Source organism: Sesamum indicum, linkage group LG12, assembly GCF_026168435.1.
Source record: "Sesamum indicum cultivar Baizhima isolate 11 linkage group LG12, ASM2616843v1, whole genome shotgun sequence".
NCBI lineage: Eukaryota > Viridiplantae > Streptophyta > Magnoliopsida > Lamiales > Pedaliaceae > Sesamum > Sesamum indicum.
Genome location: NC_142668.1, coordinates 12,923,719 through 12,943,164, shown reverse-complemented (window position 1 = coordinate 12,943,164; position 19,446 = coordinate 12,923,719). Strand labels below are relative to the sequence as shown.

At 36.6% G+C, this 19,446-nt stretch overlaps 4 protein-coding genes across 6 annotated transcripts; 3 read left to right on the top strand and 1 right to left on the bottom strand.

The window, feature by feature from the left end:
• The first annotated feature begins 1,311 nt into the window (after positions 1-1,311).
• LOC105174841 (septum-promoting GTP-binding protein 1) lies at positions 1,312-4,672 on the top strand. 2 transcript variants are annotated; one of them, XM_011097060.3, is made up of 6 exons: positions 1,337-1,911; positions 2,003-2,123; positions 2,408-2,504; positions 2,621-2,660; positions 3,378-3,461; positions 4,303-4,672. In XM_011097060.3, the coding sequence occupies exons 1-6, from the start codon at positions 1,543-1,545 to the stop codon at positions 4,465-4,467; spliced, it is 876 nt and encodes a 291-aa protein (XP_011095362.1). In that variant the 5' UTR covers positions 1,337-1,542; the 3' UTR covers positions 4,468-4,672. The 2 variants fall into 2 exon arrangements, with proteins under 2 accessions (XP_020553855.1, XP_011095362.1); XM_020698196.2 differs by lacking the exon at positions 4,303-4,672 and having other exon boundaries at positions 1,312-1,911; positions 3,255-3,391.
• Positions 4,673-6,311: 1,639 nt separating this feature from the next.
• On the top strand, positions 6,312-9,356 carry LOC105174840 (disease resistance protein RPM1). The gene has a single exon (XM_011097059.3). It carries the CDS (start codon positions 6,499-6,501, stop codon positions 9,277-9,279), a length of 2,781 nt encoding a protein of 926 aa, XP_011095361.1. The 5' UTR covers positions 6,312-6,498; the 3' UTR covers positions 9,280-9,356.
• A 763-nt stretch (positions 9,357-10,119) lies between these two features.
• LOC105174839 (tryptophan synthase beta chain 1) lies at positions 10,120-14,059 on the top strand. Its single transcript, XM_011097058.3, has 5 exons — positions 10,120-10,537; positions 11,646-12,002; positions 12,576-13,018; positions 13,109-13,203; positions 13,528-14,059. Exons 1-5 carry the CDS (start codon positions 10,199-10,201, stop codon positions 13,701-13,703), a joined length of 1,410 nt encoding a protein of 469 aa, XP_011095360.1. The 5' UTR covers positions 10,120-10,198; the 3' UTR covers positions 13,704-14,059.
• A 555-nt stretch (positions 14,060-14,614) lies between these two features.
• Positions 14,615-17,963, bottom strand: LOC105174838 (glucose-6-phosphate/phosphate translocator 1, chloroplastic). 2 transcript variants are annotated; one of them, XM_011097057.3, is made up of 5 exons: positions 16,971-17,959; positions 16,475-16,700; positions 15,917-16,139; positions 15,334-15,547; positions 14,615-14,892 (listed from the first exon to the last, which is right to left on the bottom strand). In XM_011097057.3, the coding sequence occupies exons 1-5, from the start codon at positions 17,469-17,471 to the stop codon at positions 14,881-14,883; spliced, it is 1,176 nt and encodes a 391-aa protein (XP_011095359.1). In that variant the 5' UTR covers positions 17,472-17,959; the 3' UTR covers positions 14,615-14,880. The 2 variants fall into 2 exon arrangements, with proteins under 2 accessions (XP_011095359.1, XP_088732158.1); XM_088876032.1 differs by lacking the exon at positions 14,615-14,892 and having other exon boundaries at positions 14,928-15,547; positions 16,971-17,963.
• Between the last annotated feature and the right edge of the window lie 1,483 nt (positions 17,964-19,446).

The following is a 19,446-nucleotide window of genomic DNA, read 5'->3' as shown; positions in this document are numbered from 1 at the left end:
AAAATAATTAAATTATACATACAAATCGAGCATACCCCGTCACCAGGAACGACATAGAATCATACAACTTCAGAACTACATCTCAAATAAAATTCTTTATTAAAAAAGAAGTAAAGAAATAATTTTGCATACTCACTAAAATTCTTGTACCAAACTAAAATTCCCATTTAGGTGACCAACTCAAATTCCAATATTTCCATATTAAAAAGCAACGTGCACTTAAGTCTAATCTGATTTTGGTTATCCGTCTACATATTTTATTATTCCGTGTTCCAAATCTTTGTCTACTCTTTATTTTAGAATTTTTTATTTTGACAAAATCGAACCCAAGTGGAAAAATAAAAAATATGAAAAATAAAGGTGAACTGAACTCTTATCTAAATGCAAATCGCCATATTTTTTATTTTGTTATAAAATAAAACGTAGGTGTTCACCCCACAAACCCATAATAAAAATTATAATTACACTATGTATGTTGATAATTTTTTTTGTAATTAATTTACTACCCGTCAAAAATCAAAATTTAGTACACATTTAATTTTACTAAACATCTCGAAATAATTCAAATTCCTGTGGTAGATATGACAATATTAAGTTTAACTGGGCGGAGCTGCGATAATCAGTAGTGGGATTGGTCTAATTACAGGGGCTAGGCTATGTAGAAACCAATAAAGCCGGCAAATTGGACTGTTGTGTTTGATTCTTACTTATCCCCAAAAGGCTACTGCTCAAAACCTCCCTTTGCTACCCAATCAAACCTTATTCTAATGCTAAAATAATCAACTTCTACCCTCCATTCCTATTTTATTTAGATTCTGAGTCTGCCTGCCTGCATCCTATTTATGAATATTTACTCTACTTTTTTTTTTTTTTTATAGTTTTAGATACTTAAATGTTAAAAAGTGTATGAAAATATTAATATATTTAATTTAATCTTGTTTTAAAATTTTTTAAAAAATACATCGATAAATAGTATGCGGAGTTATAGAGTCATGTCGTCCCCATATCAATATTAGTTCGCAAATGTTACATTCGATATCTTGCGTACTGAGTAGCTGAATGATTGAAATATATTTTCTTGTTTCAAAATATTTAAATATGAATGTATAAGATATTGAATATATCATGAATTTAAACATGCATATCCCCCAACATCATCGGAAAATTTTATTCAAACAAATTATAGAAAAATATGATACGCTTGTCATATAATTAATTATTATTTTTGAATTATACATCAATCACTCAGCTCATTGTACAGTTTATTCAAATTCAGCTAAACTCGATCAAAATTAAAACTTTTCATGCCCAAGGTCCACTTGTAAGCATATTTTTGCTTCATTTTTATATATTTTGGGGTAAGGGTTACAGCGGCAGACTATTATTACAGGTCTTGTAATTGTGAGCTAATTACAACACCAAAACCCAACATATATTACTCTCCTCTTCCTCCCTCCTCCTCCTCCTCAAACTGTACAATTGCAACCCCAGAAACACCCCATACGTGTACACAAAAACATACATATATGCACGGCAGCAGCCATGGCTACTCAGAAATTCCAAGACGCCACCGGAAAGATGACTCAGCTCTGCCGGAGAATCGTCCACATAAACATCCGGTGGAGCATCGTAGACAAAGTGACCGTAGTCCGGCGGTTCTTCAGGTTCGTCTGGGAGAGACTTCTTGTTTGCTCAGTACGGATGCCTAGTAATGCTCGCTACAGAAGATTATCCACCAGGAGAAATTCTTCCTCTTCGTCTTCATCAACGGAAGCTAGGGATTCCGACAGCGGAAACGGAGCAGACCTCGAAACGACGACGTCCAGCAGCGGTTACGAGAGCGATTCCGATTTAGTCGCCTTGAAGATCAGTATATTAGGCGATTGCCAGATTGGAAAAACAACTTTTGTGGTAATTATTATACCAAGAACAACTTTGATTCATGAATTATTTTTTCTCTTATTTGATTTTTTTTTAAAAATTTATTTTTGAAAATAATCAGATAAAATATGTGGGAGACGAAGAAGAAAAGAGAAGCTTGCAGATGAAAGGGCTAAACCTAATGGACAAGACATTTCACATTAAAGGTGCAAGAATTGCTTTCAGAATATGGGATGTTGGAGGTATGTTTGCTTTCACTGAATTCATTTTTCTTTAAATAAATTAATAAAAAATACATTCTAGATTATTAATAATTATTAACATCATTGATTGATACATTAATTATCAATTATTAATAAATATTTATATTATCAATTCACCAAATTCAGTTCATTGACTTTTTCTTTTCTTTTCTTTTCTTTTCTTTTTTTTTCCTGTAGAATATTTGATTATTTTTTCCGAGGGAATAAATTCCAATTTTAATGGTGGAATTAATTATGAATAGAATAATTGTACGAAATTGCAGGGGATAGGGGGTCATTGGATCAAGTTCCGATTGCGTGCAAGGATGCGGTGGCGATTTTGTTCATGTTCGATCTCACCAGTAGATGTACTCTCAACAAGTACGTACGCAGGAATTTTTAAATTATGTCCATACCTATCATTAATCTACTAAAATTCTCCTAATTAATGTTTAGTTTGCACTAATGCAGTGAAGTTTATTTGTGGGGAATTGCAGTGTAGTTGGGTGGTACGAAGAAGCAAGAAAGTGGAATCAGGTACGACTGGTATTAACGCCAATTTGCACTTTACTTCAAGAGATTCAGTGGTGTTTTCATGAAAGTAACACGCTTTAGCTTATCTGGAATCCCTTTTTTGCCGATTGTCGCGTCATGTAAAGTATGAAAATCGTTATAGATGGCTGGAAACGACTTTATTCTGAAATTCACACCTAGTATGGAGTTAATTACATATAATCATCATGCCAGCAAATGATATTTTTTTGAGTAGATCGATATCAATTATCAGTATCAAATATTTACAGGGATAATTACATTTCCCTCATATTAATTTTGATGTAATTACACATAAACCCTCCATGATTTGATTAATATATGAACTTATTTGTTAGATGAAAGCAAATTTCAAGAGTGCTACATGTAATTATTCAAATGACGGGGGATCTATATGTAATTATACCAAACTATAGGAAAGAGGAATGTAGTTATCCCATATTTATATCTGATAACAATCGATTGTTATGTCAATCATATACTAGTCTTTAATATTAAATAATTACATGTAATCAACATTTGATATTAAAATAGAACAAAACTATTATAAAAGTTAGAATAACATTCGACATGTTACAGGGTTGGAACCTAAACATAGCATTCTTCAATCTTCGATGCTGCACTCGACGTTTTGGGCGTAGCAGAAATCGGCACCATGTGTTATCTATTGTGAAATTTTAAAAATTACTATTTTGTTTGCAGACTGCAATTCCGATACTAATAGGGACCAAATTCGACGACTTCGTCCAACTTCCGCCGGATATACAGTGGACAATCATCACTCAGGTAGAAATTGTTCAATATATTGTCATATTTTAATCCTAATAATTGTCTATTTTCTCTTAATTGCTATAATCTTTTGTCCAATTTTTTAAAAAATTATAGTATGGTTTTTTAAGTAAAAAGTCATTTTCATGAAAAATGTGAGGCAATTGACGTGGTAACTAAGATGGGATTGATTAAAATGACCCCTAATGTGACATATAGTCTTGTACACACAAATTGTCATATGTTGAAACAAAAATGTCATTTGTTTACCAATCAGTGTCCCAAGTCTCAACAAAATTGGGGGTCCCCCCACCCAGAAGAATGTTCAATTTTTGGGGGAAGACTAGGAGTAGGAGTCTTGTTTTGATGCGTCATACAGCCGTTGTTTGTACTTTTGTAGTAAGAAACGTGTTAGAAATGTGTGGGCTAGTTCAGGAATGACGTCTCCCCGCATGATGGACTCTATATGTGATTTGGATTTTGAGAAATTATTTGTTTTTTTTTTTTAAGATTAGATTTTATTATACTCAATTAATTACTTTATAATAATAATTATAGTGAAAATGTTTGGTCATATGATTAATTTGATAGAATGTTTCGTATAATATCTGATTAATCAATAAGTGAAATATGTTAAATTGAAAAAGTAAAAAGCAAGGAATGGACATATCAATTGAAAAAGAAAACGCGTATCCTCAACTTGTCTCGTGTAATTGCTATTTTTCTCGCATGATGTTACATATTTTTCGGTCAACATTGGATGCATATGTGTGTGTGTTTCTTTGTTAGGATTTGCTACATTAACATTGTAGGTAGAGGGAACATTTGTCTAACGTAGGATATGTGATGGTATGGGCAGGCACGGGCATATGCAAGAGCTATGAAAGCAACACTATTCTTTTCAAGTGCAACACATAACATCAACGTGAACAAGATCTTCAAGTTCATCATGGCCAAGCTCTTTAACTTGCCTTGGACTCCACAGAGAAACTTGACCATTGGTGAACCCATTATTGACTTCTAATTCTTTTTTTTTTTTTTTTTAGTTTTTGTTTGTGAGTAAATAAATACATGTGGTCGAATCTAATTGCGTGAACTGTTGACTTGTAAATAGCAGACTTGTGGTCATAGATGACGTGTATACTTCACCTGTACGATGTTAAAATTTCTATCCAAGAATAGAAAAGAAACAGAATATATATATACATATATATAATATTGTTTTGTAACTGTTGGAAGTTCTATAGTGCATATACTGCCAAAATTGTCAATGGATAAAGCTATACCCAGGTCCTATCCAACCTCCTCCGGACCCAATAGGTCTTTGGGCCGAAGCCCTTTGTCTTTTACCCAATTTCTTTTGGCTCGGGTCAGGCTTTGGATAATATTTTAATATTTTTATTACAATAAGATAATTAAAAATAAGGCCAAATAAATTTTAAATTAAAGCAAACATGATAAAATATTTTAGATACATATCCAACATAAATGCTACTCATAGTAAAATCACCAAAATGAGACGAAATAGATTAATTATTTTTATTTGAATATCAAATAAATGATTATAAAACTAGCAAGTTGCGTCTTGAATTAGCAATAATTTACTATATTTATCAATATAGTTTTATTTTTATCAATAGTTTGTCAATAAATTCATGATTATTGGAAACACATTTCACAAACAAATCTTTTAGATTGATTTTTTTAGAGAATATAGCATTTATGATATTATTTAAAAAATAAGCTAATGAAAAATAATAAATCCACATATTCGATGGTGATCAAACTTAATATTATAGAACTTTAAGTTTCAATTTTATCACTTCAACTAGACATGATTGCTAACCAAGATGTTGAAAAATATACCCAGCATAATTAATATATTTTATATAATTAATTGTTCAAGTATTGATTGACTTAAAAAATTAATGTGATTAAAGAACTACACAATAAATAATTCTATGGTATCTTAATTTTCTTTTTTTCATTTGTTCATCGAATTTAGATAGACAGAGTGTCGGAAAAAAAAACATTCATTTTTTTAGTCCAAATTAGGTACATAATCCTATGGGTTTTGATAGTAAAGACCCAGTCACCTCACCGAGATTCAGTTTATACTAGTAAATGTGGTATATTCTATATACGTGTATTATTTTTTAAAAATAAAACATTTTATTAATTGTATTATTAATTTTTGTAGAGTAAAAAAGTATCTAAAATATACAATAAGAAAATAACTTAATGTAAATATTTTGTTACAAATTTAGAGATATTCTAAATTTAGTAGCCCTATCACTCCTAAAAGTACATAATAAAACAATGTATGTACTCTCTCCAAATCTCTATTCTTATTCTTCCAAAAGTTTATTTACAAATAAATTACATAATGGGTATTTATAAACCACCAAAATTGAAGTTACAAATTATCTTAATAAATATTATGATTACAAAATATCATGAGGTATACAAAAAGGTGTAAGCATTATGAGGGAATTTCAAGAGGTGTATTCATTCATATTACATATATTTACAATATATTTTGATTTGTAAAAAATATTGTCAAACAAATATAATAAATAATGTTGGAGAAATAAAAAAATATAATAATAACTACCAAAAAGTAGTTATCAAACTGATTTTCCTGAACCCCCTTTTTTTTTTCACATTAAACACCCACAGGTGTAGGACTTGAATCCATAAATTCAAGCTTGTTCAGGGACCTCAGCATTACCCTCAACTGCTAAGCGAAGACATCAGTGGTTCTTAACCCCTAATTAAACAGCTAAAACTTTAATTATTTCCCTGGTACTGGAAGCATCACCCTTATTCTTTCAACCTTTTGACTTTCCGATATACCTTCAACTATACACCACCCTCTTCAAGATTTCAACTATACTCCTTTCCAGTCCCTTTTCTGTAACATCATTGATCATCCACCGAAACCTTCTTCATCCGTCCTCAACATCAATCCAAGTTTTCTGATTAGATACTACTATGTGATTCTCATCCGTTTTTCTTCCCCCATCCTCTTATAAACGTAGTTAGATCGAGTTGAATGGCTGAAATAGCAGTGTGTTTTCTGGTGGACCAGCTCTCGGCATGGATTTCCAAAGAGCAACAGCTCCTGGGAAGCCTCAGGGAAAATGCAGAGTCTATTCGAGACGAGATGGGCCACATCAGAGCCTTTTTAAGGGTGGCAGATCAAAAGCAAGAAGTTGACCCACAGCTGGAAGAATGGATCAAGCAAGTTCGAGATGTTGCTTATGATGCCGAAGATGTGATGGACAAATTTATGCTCTGGTTGGCAGGGCGCCGGCGGACAGATGGGGTTCTTGGCCGTATCAAACAAATATATGTCTCGGTCAAGAATTTGAAAGCTCGCCATCAACTTGTTTCTGAAATGCGAGCAATTCGGTCCAGGGTGCAAAGCATTTCAAAAGGACAGCAGCGATACAAAGACATCTATGGGACTTCCGAATCTGCTCCTGCTAGGAGAACGTGGTATGATAGTCGAGGAGATGCACTATTGCTGGAAGAAACAGAGGTTGTGGGCATAAAAAAGCCAAAGAAACAACTGGTCGAATGGCTTTCTTCAACTGATCATACTTCTGGTCTTAAAGTGATATCAGTGGTGGGAACTGGAGGGTTGGGTAAAACCACCCTGGTCAGAAAGGTCTATGATGATGCAGCAGTGAGGTTGCGTTTCAGTACTCGTGTGTGGATGACAGTTTCAAACTCGTTCAAGCTCTACGAGCTTCTGAGAACCATGATCCGGAGGCTTACTGCTGATGTCAATAAACAGCCTCCTCAGGGACTAGAAGCCATGGATGCTGATGAAATGAAGGAATTTGTTCATAAGTTTCTCCAGAATAGTACTTACATAGTAGTTCTAGATGATATTTGGAATCTCACTGCCTGGGAGGCTATTAGGTATGCATTTCCCAGAAGCGGAACGAGTGGCTTCATCATTATCACTACTCGTTTTCAAAGCATAGGCTGCGCTGCTAGTACTGAAAGTAATGGATACCTCTATAATATGCAACCTCTGCCTCAAGAAGAGTCAAAGACATTGTTCTACAGAAAGGCCTTCTTGGGGGGCTCATGTCCTAGTTATCTGGAACAAATTGCCAACATTGTCTTGAAGAGATGTGAAGGTCTGCCCCTTGCCATTGTAGTTATCGGAAGCCTCTTAGCTACCAAGAACAACAACATTGAAGAATGGAACAAGTTCCTCCGAAACCTTGGTGATGAATTAGAAGGCGACCGTCTAAGGAGAATGACCAAATTACTCTCCCTCAGTTACTATGACTTGCCTTACTATCTGAAATCTTGTTTCTTGTACTTAAGCATTTTCCCAGAGGATCACAATATATATATGACCAGGCTGATTCGGCTGTGGATCGCTGAAGGATTTGTACAGCCAAAGGAGGCGAAAACAATGGAAGAAGTTGCAGAGGACTATGTTAAAGAGCTGCTTGACAGAAGCCTAATCCAAGTCAGAGAGACACCAGATTACAATATGCCCGTAAGAATTCATATTCATGACATCCTGCATAGAATGATCATATCCAAGTCGAAAGAACAGAGCTTCGTGACCATAGCTAACGGTGGACACACGCAATGGCCAGCTAGGGTCCGACGACTAGCCATTCATGGTTCCGTAGACAATATGGCAGATCTTGGAAGCAATCATCACATCCAATCTGTGGTTGTGCTGGACAACCACCATCGAGTATCTAACCTGACATTGTCCAAGTTGCTAGGCAGTGCTTGTGGGCTACTAAAGGTATTAGAACTCAGAGGTTCTTTGACAGAGAAGATCCCAGATGAAGTTTTCAAATTATATCAGCTCAGGTACCTCGGCCTAAATACCACAAATGTAAATTCCATCCCGAAATCAATCCAGAACCTTGAGAATCTAGAGACATTAGATCTCAGTGACACGAAAGTGGCAGAATTGCCAGTTGAAATTCTAAGGCTCCGACGACTTCGTCATCTCTTGGTCTATAATTCCACAATTCACAGAGGTTACTGGCCTTTTGATGAAGAACACAATTGTAGAGCTCCGTACAGAATCGGATGCTTATCATCCCTACAGACTCTTTCACACATTGAAGCTACTCAAGCTAATGAAACTAGGGTTGTGAGGGAGATAGGCAAGCTAACACAACTGAAGAAATTAGGAGTCACGAAGCTGAGAGAAGAAGATGGAGAAGAACTGTGCATCTCACTCACAAAGCTCACAGTCCTCCAGTCACTGCTGATTGCATCAATTGACGAAGAGGAAATAATGGATTTGCAGTATCCTCTGTCTCCGGCGCCTCCAATCAGATGGTTAGAACTGAGAGGGCGGTTACTGAAGGTACCCGAGTGGATACCTTCTCTTCAAGGCCTCACCGGGTTGCATCTGAGATGGAGCAAGATCAATGAGGATCCAACGGAATCCCTTCAACATTTGCCCAACTTGAGGTTTCTTGAACTCGACCTTGCCTATGAAGGTGACAGATTGTGCTTCAAATCAGCAGGGTTTAAGAGGCTGAAGAAGCTTTTACTTGTAAGGTTAAACGGATTGAAATGGGTAGAGATTGAGGAGGGTTCGATGCCCTTTCTCCAAGCGCTGTGCGTACGGGGCTGCAAATTGGTGGAGGAGGTTCCTTTGGGAATTGATCATTTGACACATCTTAAATGCATTGAGTTTTCGGACATGTCTGAGAGATTTGTTGAGAAACTCGAAAAGCAGAGAGACGAAGAAGGGGATGACTGGAAGCTGGCGCACCTTCCCAAAATCGAGATATATTCTCTGATTAACGAAAAATGGCAAGGCAGGCGGTTGTAGTAGTCCTCGTCGCGGCTCCATTAAGTTTGTATTAATTATACCATAAATATAATTTATTTATTTTATAATTATTATAATTAATTTGATTCCACCAAACTCAAATATGAATTTTCTAGAATAGGGATAATAAAATTTACATTTTTTAGTTTGTGGTTTCTTTTCTTAATTTTTTTTATATAATTAGGAAAATCACCTTTAAATAATAAAAAATATGGACAATTTGTGTACTGATTTCAATTTTTTCAAGGAGTGTGAGTAATTTTTTAAAAAATAATAATAATTTATATAAATGATATTGCTGTTGAAGCGAACGTATGTGTAATTATTTTAAAACATAAATAATTTATATAAATAAATTATTTATTAAAAATAGTAAATTATAGCCAATAAATACCTCATTATTGTTTGAAAAATTACAAATATCTCTTAATTTTAACGTGCATCTAACGATGAACCTATTTCATTAGCTTTCGTTAAGTACCCAAATATTATTTTGGATTATAAATTAAGTTTTTTTATATCTTTTTAAAATTTTATAAACTATTTTTATGAACTAATATTTCTTACAAATTATTTATTTTACCCACTCTTAATTTTTTTCTATATTTTTTTATTTTTAAAATAATTTAATATAAATAAAATAATAATATTCACTTCATACAAGAAATATTATATAATATATGGCCTTAATTTACTTATTTGGAATGCGTGGAAGAGAAATTAGGCGGTGCTCCAAGGGGGGTTGGTAGGGGGCATAGAGGTCCTTTCAACTTCCGTTGTCTGTTTCCCACAAGTTCTCTGAAGCACAAATCAGCCACGTCACAAAACCATTACTAGTTAAACCGCTGCGAAAACTCCCAGAATAAAATATATAAAAAAATCATATTTTTGTAAACGCTTCCCTTTGTACTATCCCAACATGGCTTTCTCCGCAGCCCCGTCGTCCTCCGCCGCTGCTTGCACAGCCCAAACCTACCTCCCGGCGCATTCCCCTTCCCGTTCCCTTTTGCCCTTCAAAGTCCATAGATTTGCGCCTCCTTCTTCTTCCATTACTCGTTCCCCTTCCGTTCACTGTACGCTCACCAAGCAGCAGCTGATGGTCGGGAAGGAGGCCGACCCGGCCGCGGCTCTGCAGCGGCCGGACTCGTTCGGTCGGTTCGGGAAATTTGGAGGGAAGTATGTTCCAGAAACCCTAATGTATGCCCTGACGGAGCTTGAGGCCGCCTTCAAATCACTTGCCACCGACCATGAGTTTCAGGTTTGTCTTTTCTCATTTGTTTTTTTGGTTGGAGGATCCAGCTTTTGTGGCTTCTTTTTGCGCTTTATTAGGTGTTGTCTGATGCTTGATTTTGGTATATTTCGTAACCTGCATTAGGAAACTTATGGTATTTGATCAGGAGCGGGTTTTCCTTTATCATTTTTTTGTCTGTTGCGTCAATCAGAGTAACATGATAAAAATTGAATGTTTATGGCAGTTCTGGTGGTTGGAAAGTTATTTCTTTGCGACTCGTAGCATCCATTGTTATGGTGGCAAAGATGCTCTAACTTCTACCGGCTATACTTTGAGAGGCTCATACTTTTAGCATTCGTCTATCGTGTAGGAAGAGTACTTCATTGAAAATGGACGAGTTCATGATGTGAGTGAACTATTTGTTGTTGAGCTATAATCAGGATGTATCCGAAGGCCTTGATATCTTGTACTAAGAAAGCTCTACACTTTTCTTAGTATAAATGCACATGTGTGTAGTGGTGTGATTAAAATGATCATTTCTGTTGCATCGCAACCGTTTTGTTTTTCTTTCAGACACATAGAGATGATAGAAGCAATCATGTAAGGACCAGGTAATGCCTTTTCAAGCTGTAGATATAGGATAAGATACCTGCCTTAGTGGAGATTGTATTGCTATCAAGCTTAAGAGAAGGGCTAATTAGTGACTGGAAATCTGAGGCTTGAAAGAATAGAATAAGATCAAAATTCATCGTCATAGAGTAGCGATAAAGTATCTGCAAGGTATTGGGGAAAAAGAGAGCAACCAATGAAGAACTTGCTAATGACATGTAAAGGAAGTAGATTTATGTGATTGCAAAACTATGTAAGGTGTAGGGTCAAGAGGTAGAGCAATGACGTAGTAAAGTGAAAAAATATATGAAATGCAAGGTGAAAAGAGTCAGGAGCAGCAGCCTGATGGGGTTACAATATTATTATTGCCCGCAGTTGCTGAAGCAACTTAGTGTTTTAAGACCAGTTATATCCATTGGGTATCTTCAGCATTGCAATATGTCACTGTATGTATTAGGAGTATTATCACGTCATTCCCTTATATTTTGTACAACCTAATATGTATTGTCAATTGGATCAATTGCAGAAAGAGCTAGATGGGATATTGAGAGACTATGTTGGAAGAGAAAGCCCACTTTACTTTGCTGAACGACTTACCGAGCACTATAAACGCCCTGATGGGAAAGGCCCTCATATTTACCTCAAAAGGGAAGACCTTAATCACACTGGGGCCCACAAAATCAACAATGCTGTTGCCCAAGCTTTGCTTGCCAAGCGTCTTGGTAAGAAGCGTATCATAGCTGAAACTGGAGCTGGTCAACATGGTGTCGCCACGGCGACAGTTTGTGCTCGGTTCGGGTTGCAGTGTGTTATTTACATGGGTGCTCAAGACATGGAGAGACAGTCGCTTAATGTATTCAGAATGCGCCTTCTTGGTGCTGAGGTCTGTTTTTTTTGTATCTTACACTAGTTTTTTCAAATTACTCCGCTGCCTTTATTGGAGTTCGGAAATGCATAGCTGTCTGCTGTTGAATTGGTGGACACCTTTACAATTTTATTGTTAGAGAACCACTGGCAAGTATGTTTTTATCATCTTATCAGCTGGAAAGATTGAAGTCTTTTGCTGTCTGATCATCAGCTTATTAGGAGGCTGAAGCAGAGTGATGGTTCTACCCACTCATTCTTAATGTTGTTGCCTCATGTTACATAAATTGTTGAATCACATCCAAAGCTACTTCGTGATAGAGTTCCCTTGAAGTAAATGTATGGGGTGCATCTGATATCTTTTTAGCTGGATTAGCTTCATTTTTATACTTGCTAACTTGAAAAATCCATGCATTCTTACATGTTCCCTCTATTGTTAGCAGTTGGCACATCCATGGGCTTGGTTCATTCTGTTAATAATCTGTGTAATTCACGATATTTATTTTCTGTTGCTTTTTTGTTGCCCCATCTGCGGTTTTGTTATGGTTAATGTTACATTTTGCGACTGAGAAATTATTATTTTAACATGTAGGTTAGGGCAGTTCATTCTGGGACTGCCACACTGAAGGATGCTACATCTGAAGCTATACGTGACTGGGTGACTAACGTGGAATCAACTCATTACATATTGGGATCAGTTGCTGGGCCGCATCCATATCCTATGATGGTAAGAGAATTTCATGCAGTGATTGGTAAAGAAACACGGAAACAGGCACTGGAAAAGTGGGGTGGTAAACCTGATGTGGTTGTCGCATGTGTTGGTGGAGGCTCAAATGCCATGGGTCTTTTTCACGAATTTGTTGATGACAAAGATGTCAGATTAATTGGTGTGGAGGCAGCAGGTTTCGGCCTAGAAAGTGGTAAACATGCCGCCACTTTGACTAAAGGCGAGGTTGGAGTTCTCCATGGAGCTATGAGCTACTTGTTACAGGATGATGACGGGCAAATAGTTGAACCACATTCTATTAGTGCTGGGTAAAATCATATTCTTTTTACAGTGTCAACTTGAGATGAGAGTCAGTTGCCATACATGACTAGGAATTTATTTATTTCTGGCTACTGCAGGCTAGATTACCCTGGGGTTGGACCTGAGCACAGCTTTCTGAAAGATGTTGGACGGGCTGAGTACTATAGCATAACTGATGAGGAGGCTTTGGATGGTAAGGAGTGAAACTTAATTTTCCCTCTCCGTCTATTCTTTGGAGTAGTTTATGGAGTTATTCCATTCTTAATCCCACTGGAAGAAAACTAATTAAAACACCTATTCCTTTCTTTATCTTTCTTCCATGCATCTCTCTCTCTAGTCTCAACACATTTATATGTATATATATGCACTGTGCCTATGTGGTTATCGTCTGCACCCACATGGCTGCTTCCTTATATGTGTTCCTAAAAGATGATTTTTCGGGGGTAATTTGTCATATGGATGAAGGCTAGACCAATATCACCTTTCACTCAGCTTCTTACTTTCCCTTTATGTGCAGCTTTTAAGAGATTATCTAGGCTAGAGGGCATTATCCCTGCATTGGAGACATCGCATGCACTGGCTTATCTAGAGAAGCTGTGCCCAACTCTTCCTGACACAACTAAGGTTGTGCTCAATTGTAGTGGCAGAGGCGATAAGGATGTTCAGACAGCCATTAAACATTTAAAGCTTTAAGGATCCTTTGAAATTTTGACTCTCCTCTTTTTCTTCTTTTCTTTGGAAAATCCTATGGAGGAAAGAAGCTTTTCTTGTATGGATGAAGCCATTGTAACTCACAAAGAAGATGTTGCTCCTTGGCAGTCTGCATTAGCTTCAGCACAGTTCATAGGAGGGTCTATCTGATGATATTTTCCGAAGGGTAGAAATTGGTCTTTAGTTTAGCAGACTGTCTATGTTATATGGCTTTCTTATGGCTGTTCGATTATAGCGTTCATTAGTATGTTGGTGTTTGTCTGATGTTGAAAGGCTATCTCTAGATGGCTGTTAAAAATCAGAGTCAGGTGAAAAAATAAAAGCAGCTCATTGGTTCATTTCATAGTGCATTTTCTTTTTCTTTTTAAATATTAAAGTTAGGTGATTAAATGTTCACCAAATTTATCTAAAAAAAAAATGTTCACCGAACGCTGCCAAACAACGCTACCCCAGACGGTGGTGGTAATGATGTTATTTCTACTAGGATCGATAACTCATCACATGTTCCAGACAGAAACGTGCTCACAGGCTTGAGCTCTATTCAATCAAGGGTTAGATTGAGTTGGCTTAATTTCATGCACAGAAGAACCTGAGAGAAGTTGGATTGATCTGATAACCTGAGTCAAGCTGACCTGATTGAGTTGTGAAATCAAGGCCATAAGAACATGATTTTAAACTTTCGACGGCCTCAAATAGCAGATAACTTATCCAAGTTGCAAAAAGACATTATAGGAACCCTCTCATATACACCGCAAAAACAAAAACCCCATGTTATAATATTCTCAAACTACTGCAATATCTGCAGAACAAATTTTGCCATCAAAATAAAATCATCAGCATGCAAAAACTTCTCCAAGGTTATATAGCATTAACTAATATATCAACTATAGAGATGCCTAAATGGACTCTAGATATTCCATCTCATTGCTAATCAAGAGTTGTTCTTCCATTGTTTATTGAAACTACAGTTCTCAATTTCTAAGTACAAAACAAAACCAGGAAAATGCCGCCTAAATAAACTGTATAAGAGCAAAGTTTTGTTTAGCTCATTATTTATATATCTACAAGTAAAGCTGTTGCTCCACCTAGCAAATGTAGTTGGCTACAGACCAAACATAAACTCTACTTCTGTCATGCTGAATTCCTACTTCCACGGTCTTCACTGCTTTGCCTGTTGAACATAACAAATACTAGTCAAGCATGTAAGTAAAAAGGAGCAGTAAATTTCATTACTATGAGTGATCAATCTTGAGTTCCATGGTGAGGAGGTTGGATAAAACAACGAGAACCTAGTTAATGGTAGCAAGTTTAACTAATGTGCTGTGATGCCCGATGGAGACAGGACATACTATGTTATCAAATGTTCATTTAGGGGAATCTTTGAACTCATTGGAAATATGGTGGGAAACTATCATTTTCAGTTGAAACCACAGTAAAATTTGATTAGGTATTACAGCATGAGAAAAGGGAAACATAAATTGAGGAGATACACTGTCCCATAAGTAGTCTGTAATGCAGGGTGCTATTGGTTGTAATAATCATAGTCCTAACGGGCATATGAGACAGAGCCGTCAAAAAATCCACAAAAGGAAAGACTTAGCTAATCAATTACCTGCGAATACAAGAAAGTTCCAAGAATGGCTATTGCTGCTCCAAGAGCGTTGACAGGTTGTACGGGTGTTTGGAAAATGATGATGGAGGAGACAATGACAGAGATACGTTTCATGGTGTTTCCAATGCTAAATGTCAAAGGCGATATCTCATCCAACGACATGTACGACACCTGATTGTACAGGTGGTAAAATACACTCTGGGCCGCCATCCACCTATGTACAAACGCCAACCACAAAACATTAACCAGCAGCAGAACAATAAGGAAACAAACTCTGATAAAAAGACAGATAAAATCACAAAATCCCAGAACAGCTCCTCAGAAACCCGACATAAGGAGTTACTCAAGAAATTCCAAGATTGATGAATTTTAAGGAAACTGCTCAGATAATTGGAAGAACAGCAAGTGAAATCTTTTTGGGCATTTATATAATATATACTCTCTTACGGAATTTATATAGATGTAAGTTTAATTTCTCAATAATGAATATAAGCCTCTGTATGAAAGGCTCAGTGATGAGACATTTTATACTTTAGTCACGGACAAATAAGAGTCGACGAAAGTAGTCGGTTCATGAGATTACCAAATGATCTGAGGTCCAATTTGGGACAAGGCTTCTCTAAATCCAACTGCCCACATCTGTGGTCCCTCCACAGCAAAAGCAAATGGAGTGAGAATCAACAGAGATAGCATTGATAAGCAGGCGTAATAGTTCATCCCACTAACAGCATTGCCCTTCATGCCCTTCTTGGAAAATATGTTCCGGAAAACAAACGCCAAGTTTGAAATCATGGCCCCCATAAAACCTGATATTGACAGCCAACAATCATACAAAAAAGGCATCAGAAAACAACCTAAACAACTCAGAATTTCCATTCAGAACCCTCACAACTTCACTCAATTTTCCAAATAACCACAAAATGCCAATCCTGACCACCTACTTCAACAGGATTTCATGTGACTCCACCAAGAATTTACTTAAAGAGAATCATCAAGCTGGCAACAATGCTTTCGCTACACTCCCAGTATTTCACAGAAAGGCAAATATCATCAGATTTTACTATATCATTTAATCACAATCCTCTCATAATTTAAGCAAATTCTCCATAAAAACAACCAAACTACAGGCCGTGTGAATTACCAGTCATGTTGAAGTTGAGCTCAGTGAGAGCGGCCAGACCGCAACCACCAATAATCGGAAGGAGCGATAAATAAACAGCTGGTGGAAACGTCTCTCCCAATATGAATCTTGAGACCAAAACACTGAAAGCAGGTTCACCGCTCTTGATTATGTGAGTGAATGAAACTGCAACCTTTGACATACTCACAGTCGCCGCCACATGCCCAATTGTATGTGCAACAGCAACCTACACACCATCCCAACCATCACCGAAAATCAAATTTTAGGCCTTTTGATTAAACACAGAAAAACAGCGGAAAAAGAAACCACAAAAATCAGGAACTCAGATTATATAAATCGAAAACAGTAATCATGACAAGATTGGACTTGTAGATCACCAGACACGGCCGAAAAAAGGCCCAGATAAGAAAATTTAAGAAGAGAACAAAACAAGATGAAAACCTAGATCGAAAATTCAGGTAAGGGAATAGCATAATTGAAACCCTAATTTTCTTACTGGGAAAAGGCTCTTCCAGAAATCAAGATCAGTCTTTGGGGCTTCCACAATCCTCAGAGCCCAAGAAACTAGCATGATTATTGACCCAGCAGCCAAAGACAGCGTCGAAGTTAACCAAGGAAAAGGATATGCATTTAATACTTTCTTGTTATAAATATTGAAGATCACATTCAAACCCCACCATGTGGCGAAGTAGATTCCGATCTTCAGTTTTCTCGCGGCCTCAGACTTCGCCTCCGCCGACTCAACAATCGGCTTTGATCTGTCAGCTTCATAGGCCTTGCAAGTGATCAGAGATGGTTTCTTTTCTTTATTAATTGAAAAGGACTCGACCTTTGAGACATGGAGCGGTTTAGATAGGGAAACAACGGCACCCCGCGAAGTTTTCACCGCCGGGAGAGAAGGCAACACCGGCGAGTGACGGGCAAGAAAATTTCTCCTCGAGTGGCGAAAATTAGAGTCATGGAGCGGCAAAGCTGGCTGCTTGAGAGAAGATATCATACTGAAAAATCCGATGACGCGATTTCCTTAAAACAAGCCCACAATTGCAAAACTGCCGTAGCTGGTCAGAAGCTGAAAGTTGGAGAATTCTTGAGTCTTGGCAGCCCAAAAAGACACAAATACAGGTAGTTTCTCACGGCTCTTCTATGTGAAAAAGAGCCTAAACCACCATGCGTATCAGAGTCTGTGTCTGCAACCTTTGAGTACTCGAGTAACCAAGTATCAGGAGGAGACAACGTTGGAACAGCACTTGTATATATATATATATATATATATATAGAGAGAGAGAGAGAGAGAGAGAGAGAGAGAGAGAGAGAAGAGAGAATGTATATACGATCTAATTTAAAACAAGAAAAAGAACACAAGATCTGTTTGTGTGTGTGGTGTTGTTGAATGAAAAAGGCAGCAATGTGTAATAAATTATAGGCGACTGCGGTGCCTTGAAATCTCAGTTCTAAGGGTTGGTGACCTCTTTTTGTATTGGGAAAGTAGGGTGGCAGACTTAGAATTAGGTGGTTATTCCGAATTTGTAGTTTCCAATGTAGACCGAATACTTGTTACTGTTTTCTACCAATTCTGGCCGTTGGGTTAAAGAACGAAGTGTCCGAAGCAACTGCTGCAACCCTGTTCTTGTATTCAACGGCAACGCGGAAGGGGATCATTCTTATTATTTGCTGCTGCATTTGGATTATTTGCTCTCACAAATATTCCAAATTGTTGTTGGATTCATTTGTTTCTACATTGAACCCTGGGGTAATTTAATCTATGGATTGACAGCTACCCAATATCAACATTCAATGATTCTCTTTTTTAATAATTTTAAACTTTTACAGATATAATCTTTTAACATGGTATTAAAATAAAGTCAAATCATTAACACCCATTAAAAAATATATTACATGCAGAATTAAGGAACATATTAATCAAAATATAAATATTAAATAGTTTTTTCTCCAATTAATGAAGTTTAAGCAAATTGCGTAAGTGGGACGGAGGCATGTGCGTATTTTCATTTATGGCTTAATATGGAGTTTAGAGGCTTTAGAATATTTTCTTCATATTAAATTTATTTACAATGTGTAAATATTTTAGAAGCTTGTAAAATAGGTGAAAGCTTTTAGGTAAATGACATTGACGAATATTTTGTGCATGTTTTTGAAGAATTTTAGGAGTTTCCCCATAGTTGTAGGATTTTTTTAATCTTTATCGTTCATTTGAGCAGATATGTAGTACAAATAGGAACTTGCATTTCATTTGTAACCATTAAGATGTAAGAGAACGAAGATGTAGGGAATGACTTCTTCCGGTAAACTTTCTTGTTCTTTTTCTTTTGGTTAAAACACCCCCAATTTTGGGTCGTTTTAACTTTTTACCCCCAATTATTTTTTTGACAAGTCACCATCCAACCTTTCTATTTCTAGTACTTAGCTTTTTTTTTTTTTTTATTTTCAGCAAATATAGGGGAATATTCCCTTTTGAGGAACAACTGCTTTTGGGCTATTTTTTAAAGGATATTTAAGTAATTTCACCTTATTCCCTCTAAAACTAATTGATGAATAGAAAACTTCCAAATTTCATACCCTAACTTCTTCATACACAATGTTTTTGGAAGTTTTCATGCACCATGAAATTTTCATTCACTCGCACCGCCCCTCCAAGGAGCTTTCAGAGAAGCCATTGTTGATTTTTCTTACAACGGTTTCACCATTTCAAAAGACTGGAAGGTAAGAATATTACATTCACACACACACACACATTACATATATATATATATATATATTTCCACGAAATATGTTTATATTGCAGTTATACTAGAGAGAAAACTCGAGGTCATGCACGTGATCCGAGTATGTGATCCGAAAAGGAGTATGCCCGCTTGGAAATACTGTGTTCATGCATCACTAGGTCAAGAAGTTTAGGTGGGAGAAAACTATGGCTGATGAGAAGATAGTGGTTGATTCGGTGCCTATACGTT

Coding starts and splice junctions, on each gene's coding strand:
- LOC105174838 (XM_088876032.1), bottom strand. CDS start 17,471: ATGATATCTTCTCTCAAGCAGCCAGCTTTGCCGCTCCATGACTCTAAT. Junction 16,140..16,474: donor GCTCAACTTCAACATGACTG/GTAATTCACACG, acceptor TGTCAATATCAG/GTTTTATGGGGGCCATGATT. Junction 15,548..15,916: donor ATTGGACCTCAGATCATTTG/GTAATCTCATGA, acceptor GTTTGTACATAG/GTGGATGGCGGCCCAGAGTG.
- LOC105174839 (XM_011097058.3), top strand. CDS start 10,199: ATGGCTTTCTCCGCAGCCCCGTCGTCCTCCGCCGCTGCTTGCACAGCC. Junction 10,538..11,645: donor CCACCGACCATGAGTTTCAG/GTTTGTCTTTTC, acceptor GATCAATTGCAG/AAAGAGCTAGATGGGATATT. Junction 13,019..13,108: donor CCACATTCTATTAGTGCTGG/GTAAAATCATAT, acceptor TGGCTACTGCAG/GCTAGATTACCCTGGGGTTG.
- LOC105174841 (XM_011097060.3), top strand. CDS start 1,543: ATGGCTACTCAGAAATTCCAAGACGCCACCGGAAAGATGACTCAGCTC. Junction 1,912..2,002: donor TTGGAAAAACAACTTTTGTG/GTAATTATTATA, acceptor GAAAATAATCAG/ATAAAATATGTGGGAGACGA. Junction 3,462..4,302: donor AGTGGACAATCATCACTCAG/GTAGAAATTGTT, acceptor TGGTATGGGCAG/GCACGGGCATATGCAAGAGC.
- LOC105174840 (XM_011097059.3), top strand. CDS start 6,499: ATGGCTGAAATAGCAGTGTGTTTTCTGGTGGACCAGCTCTCGGCATGG.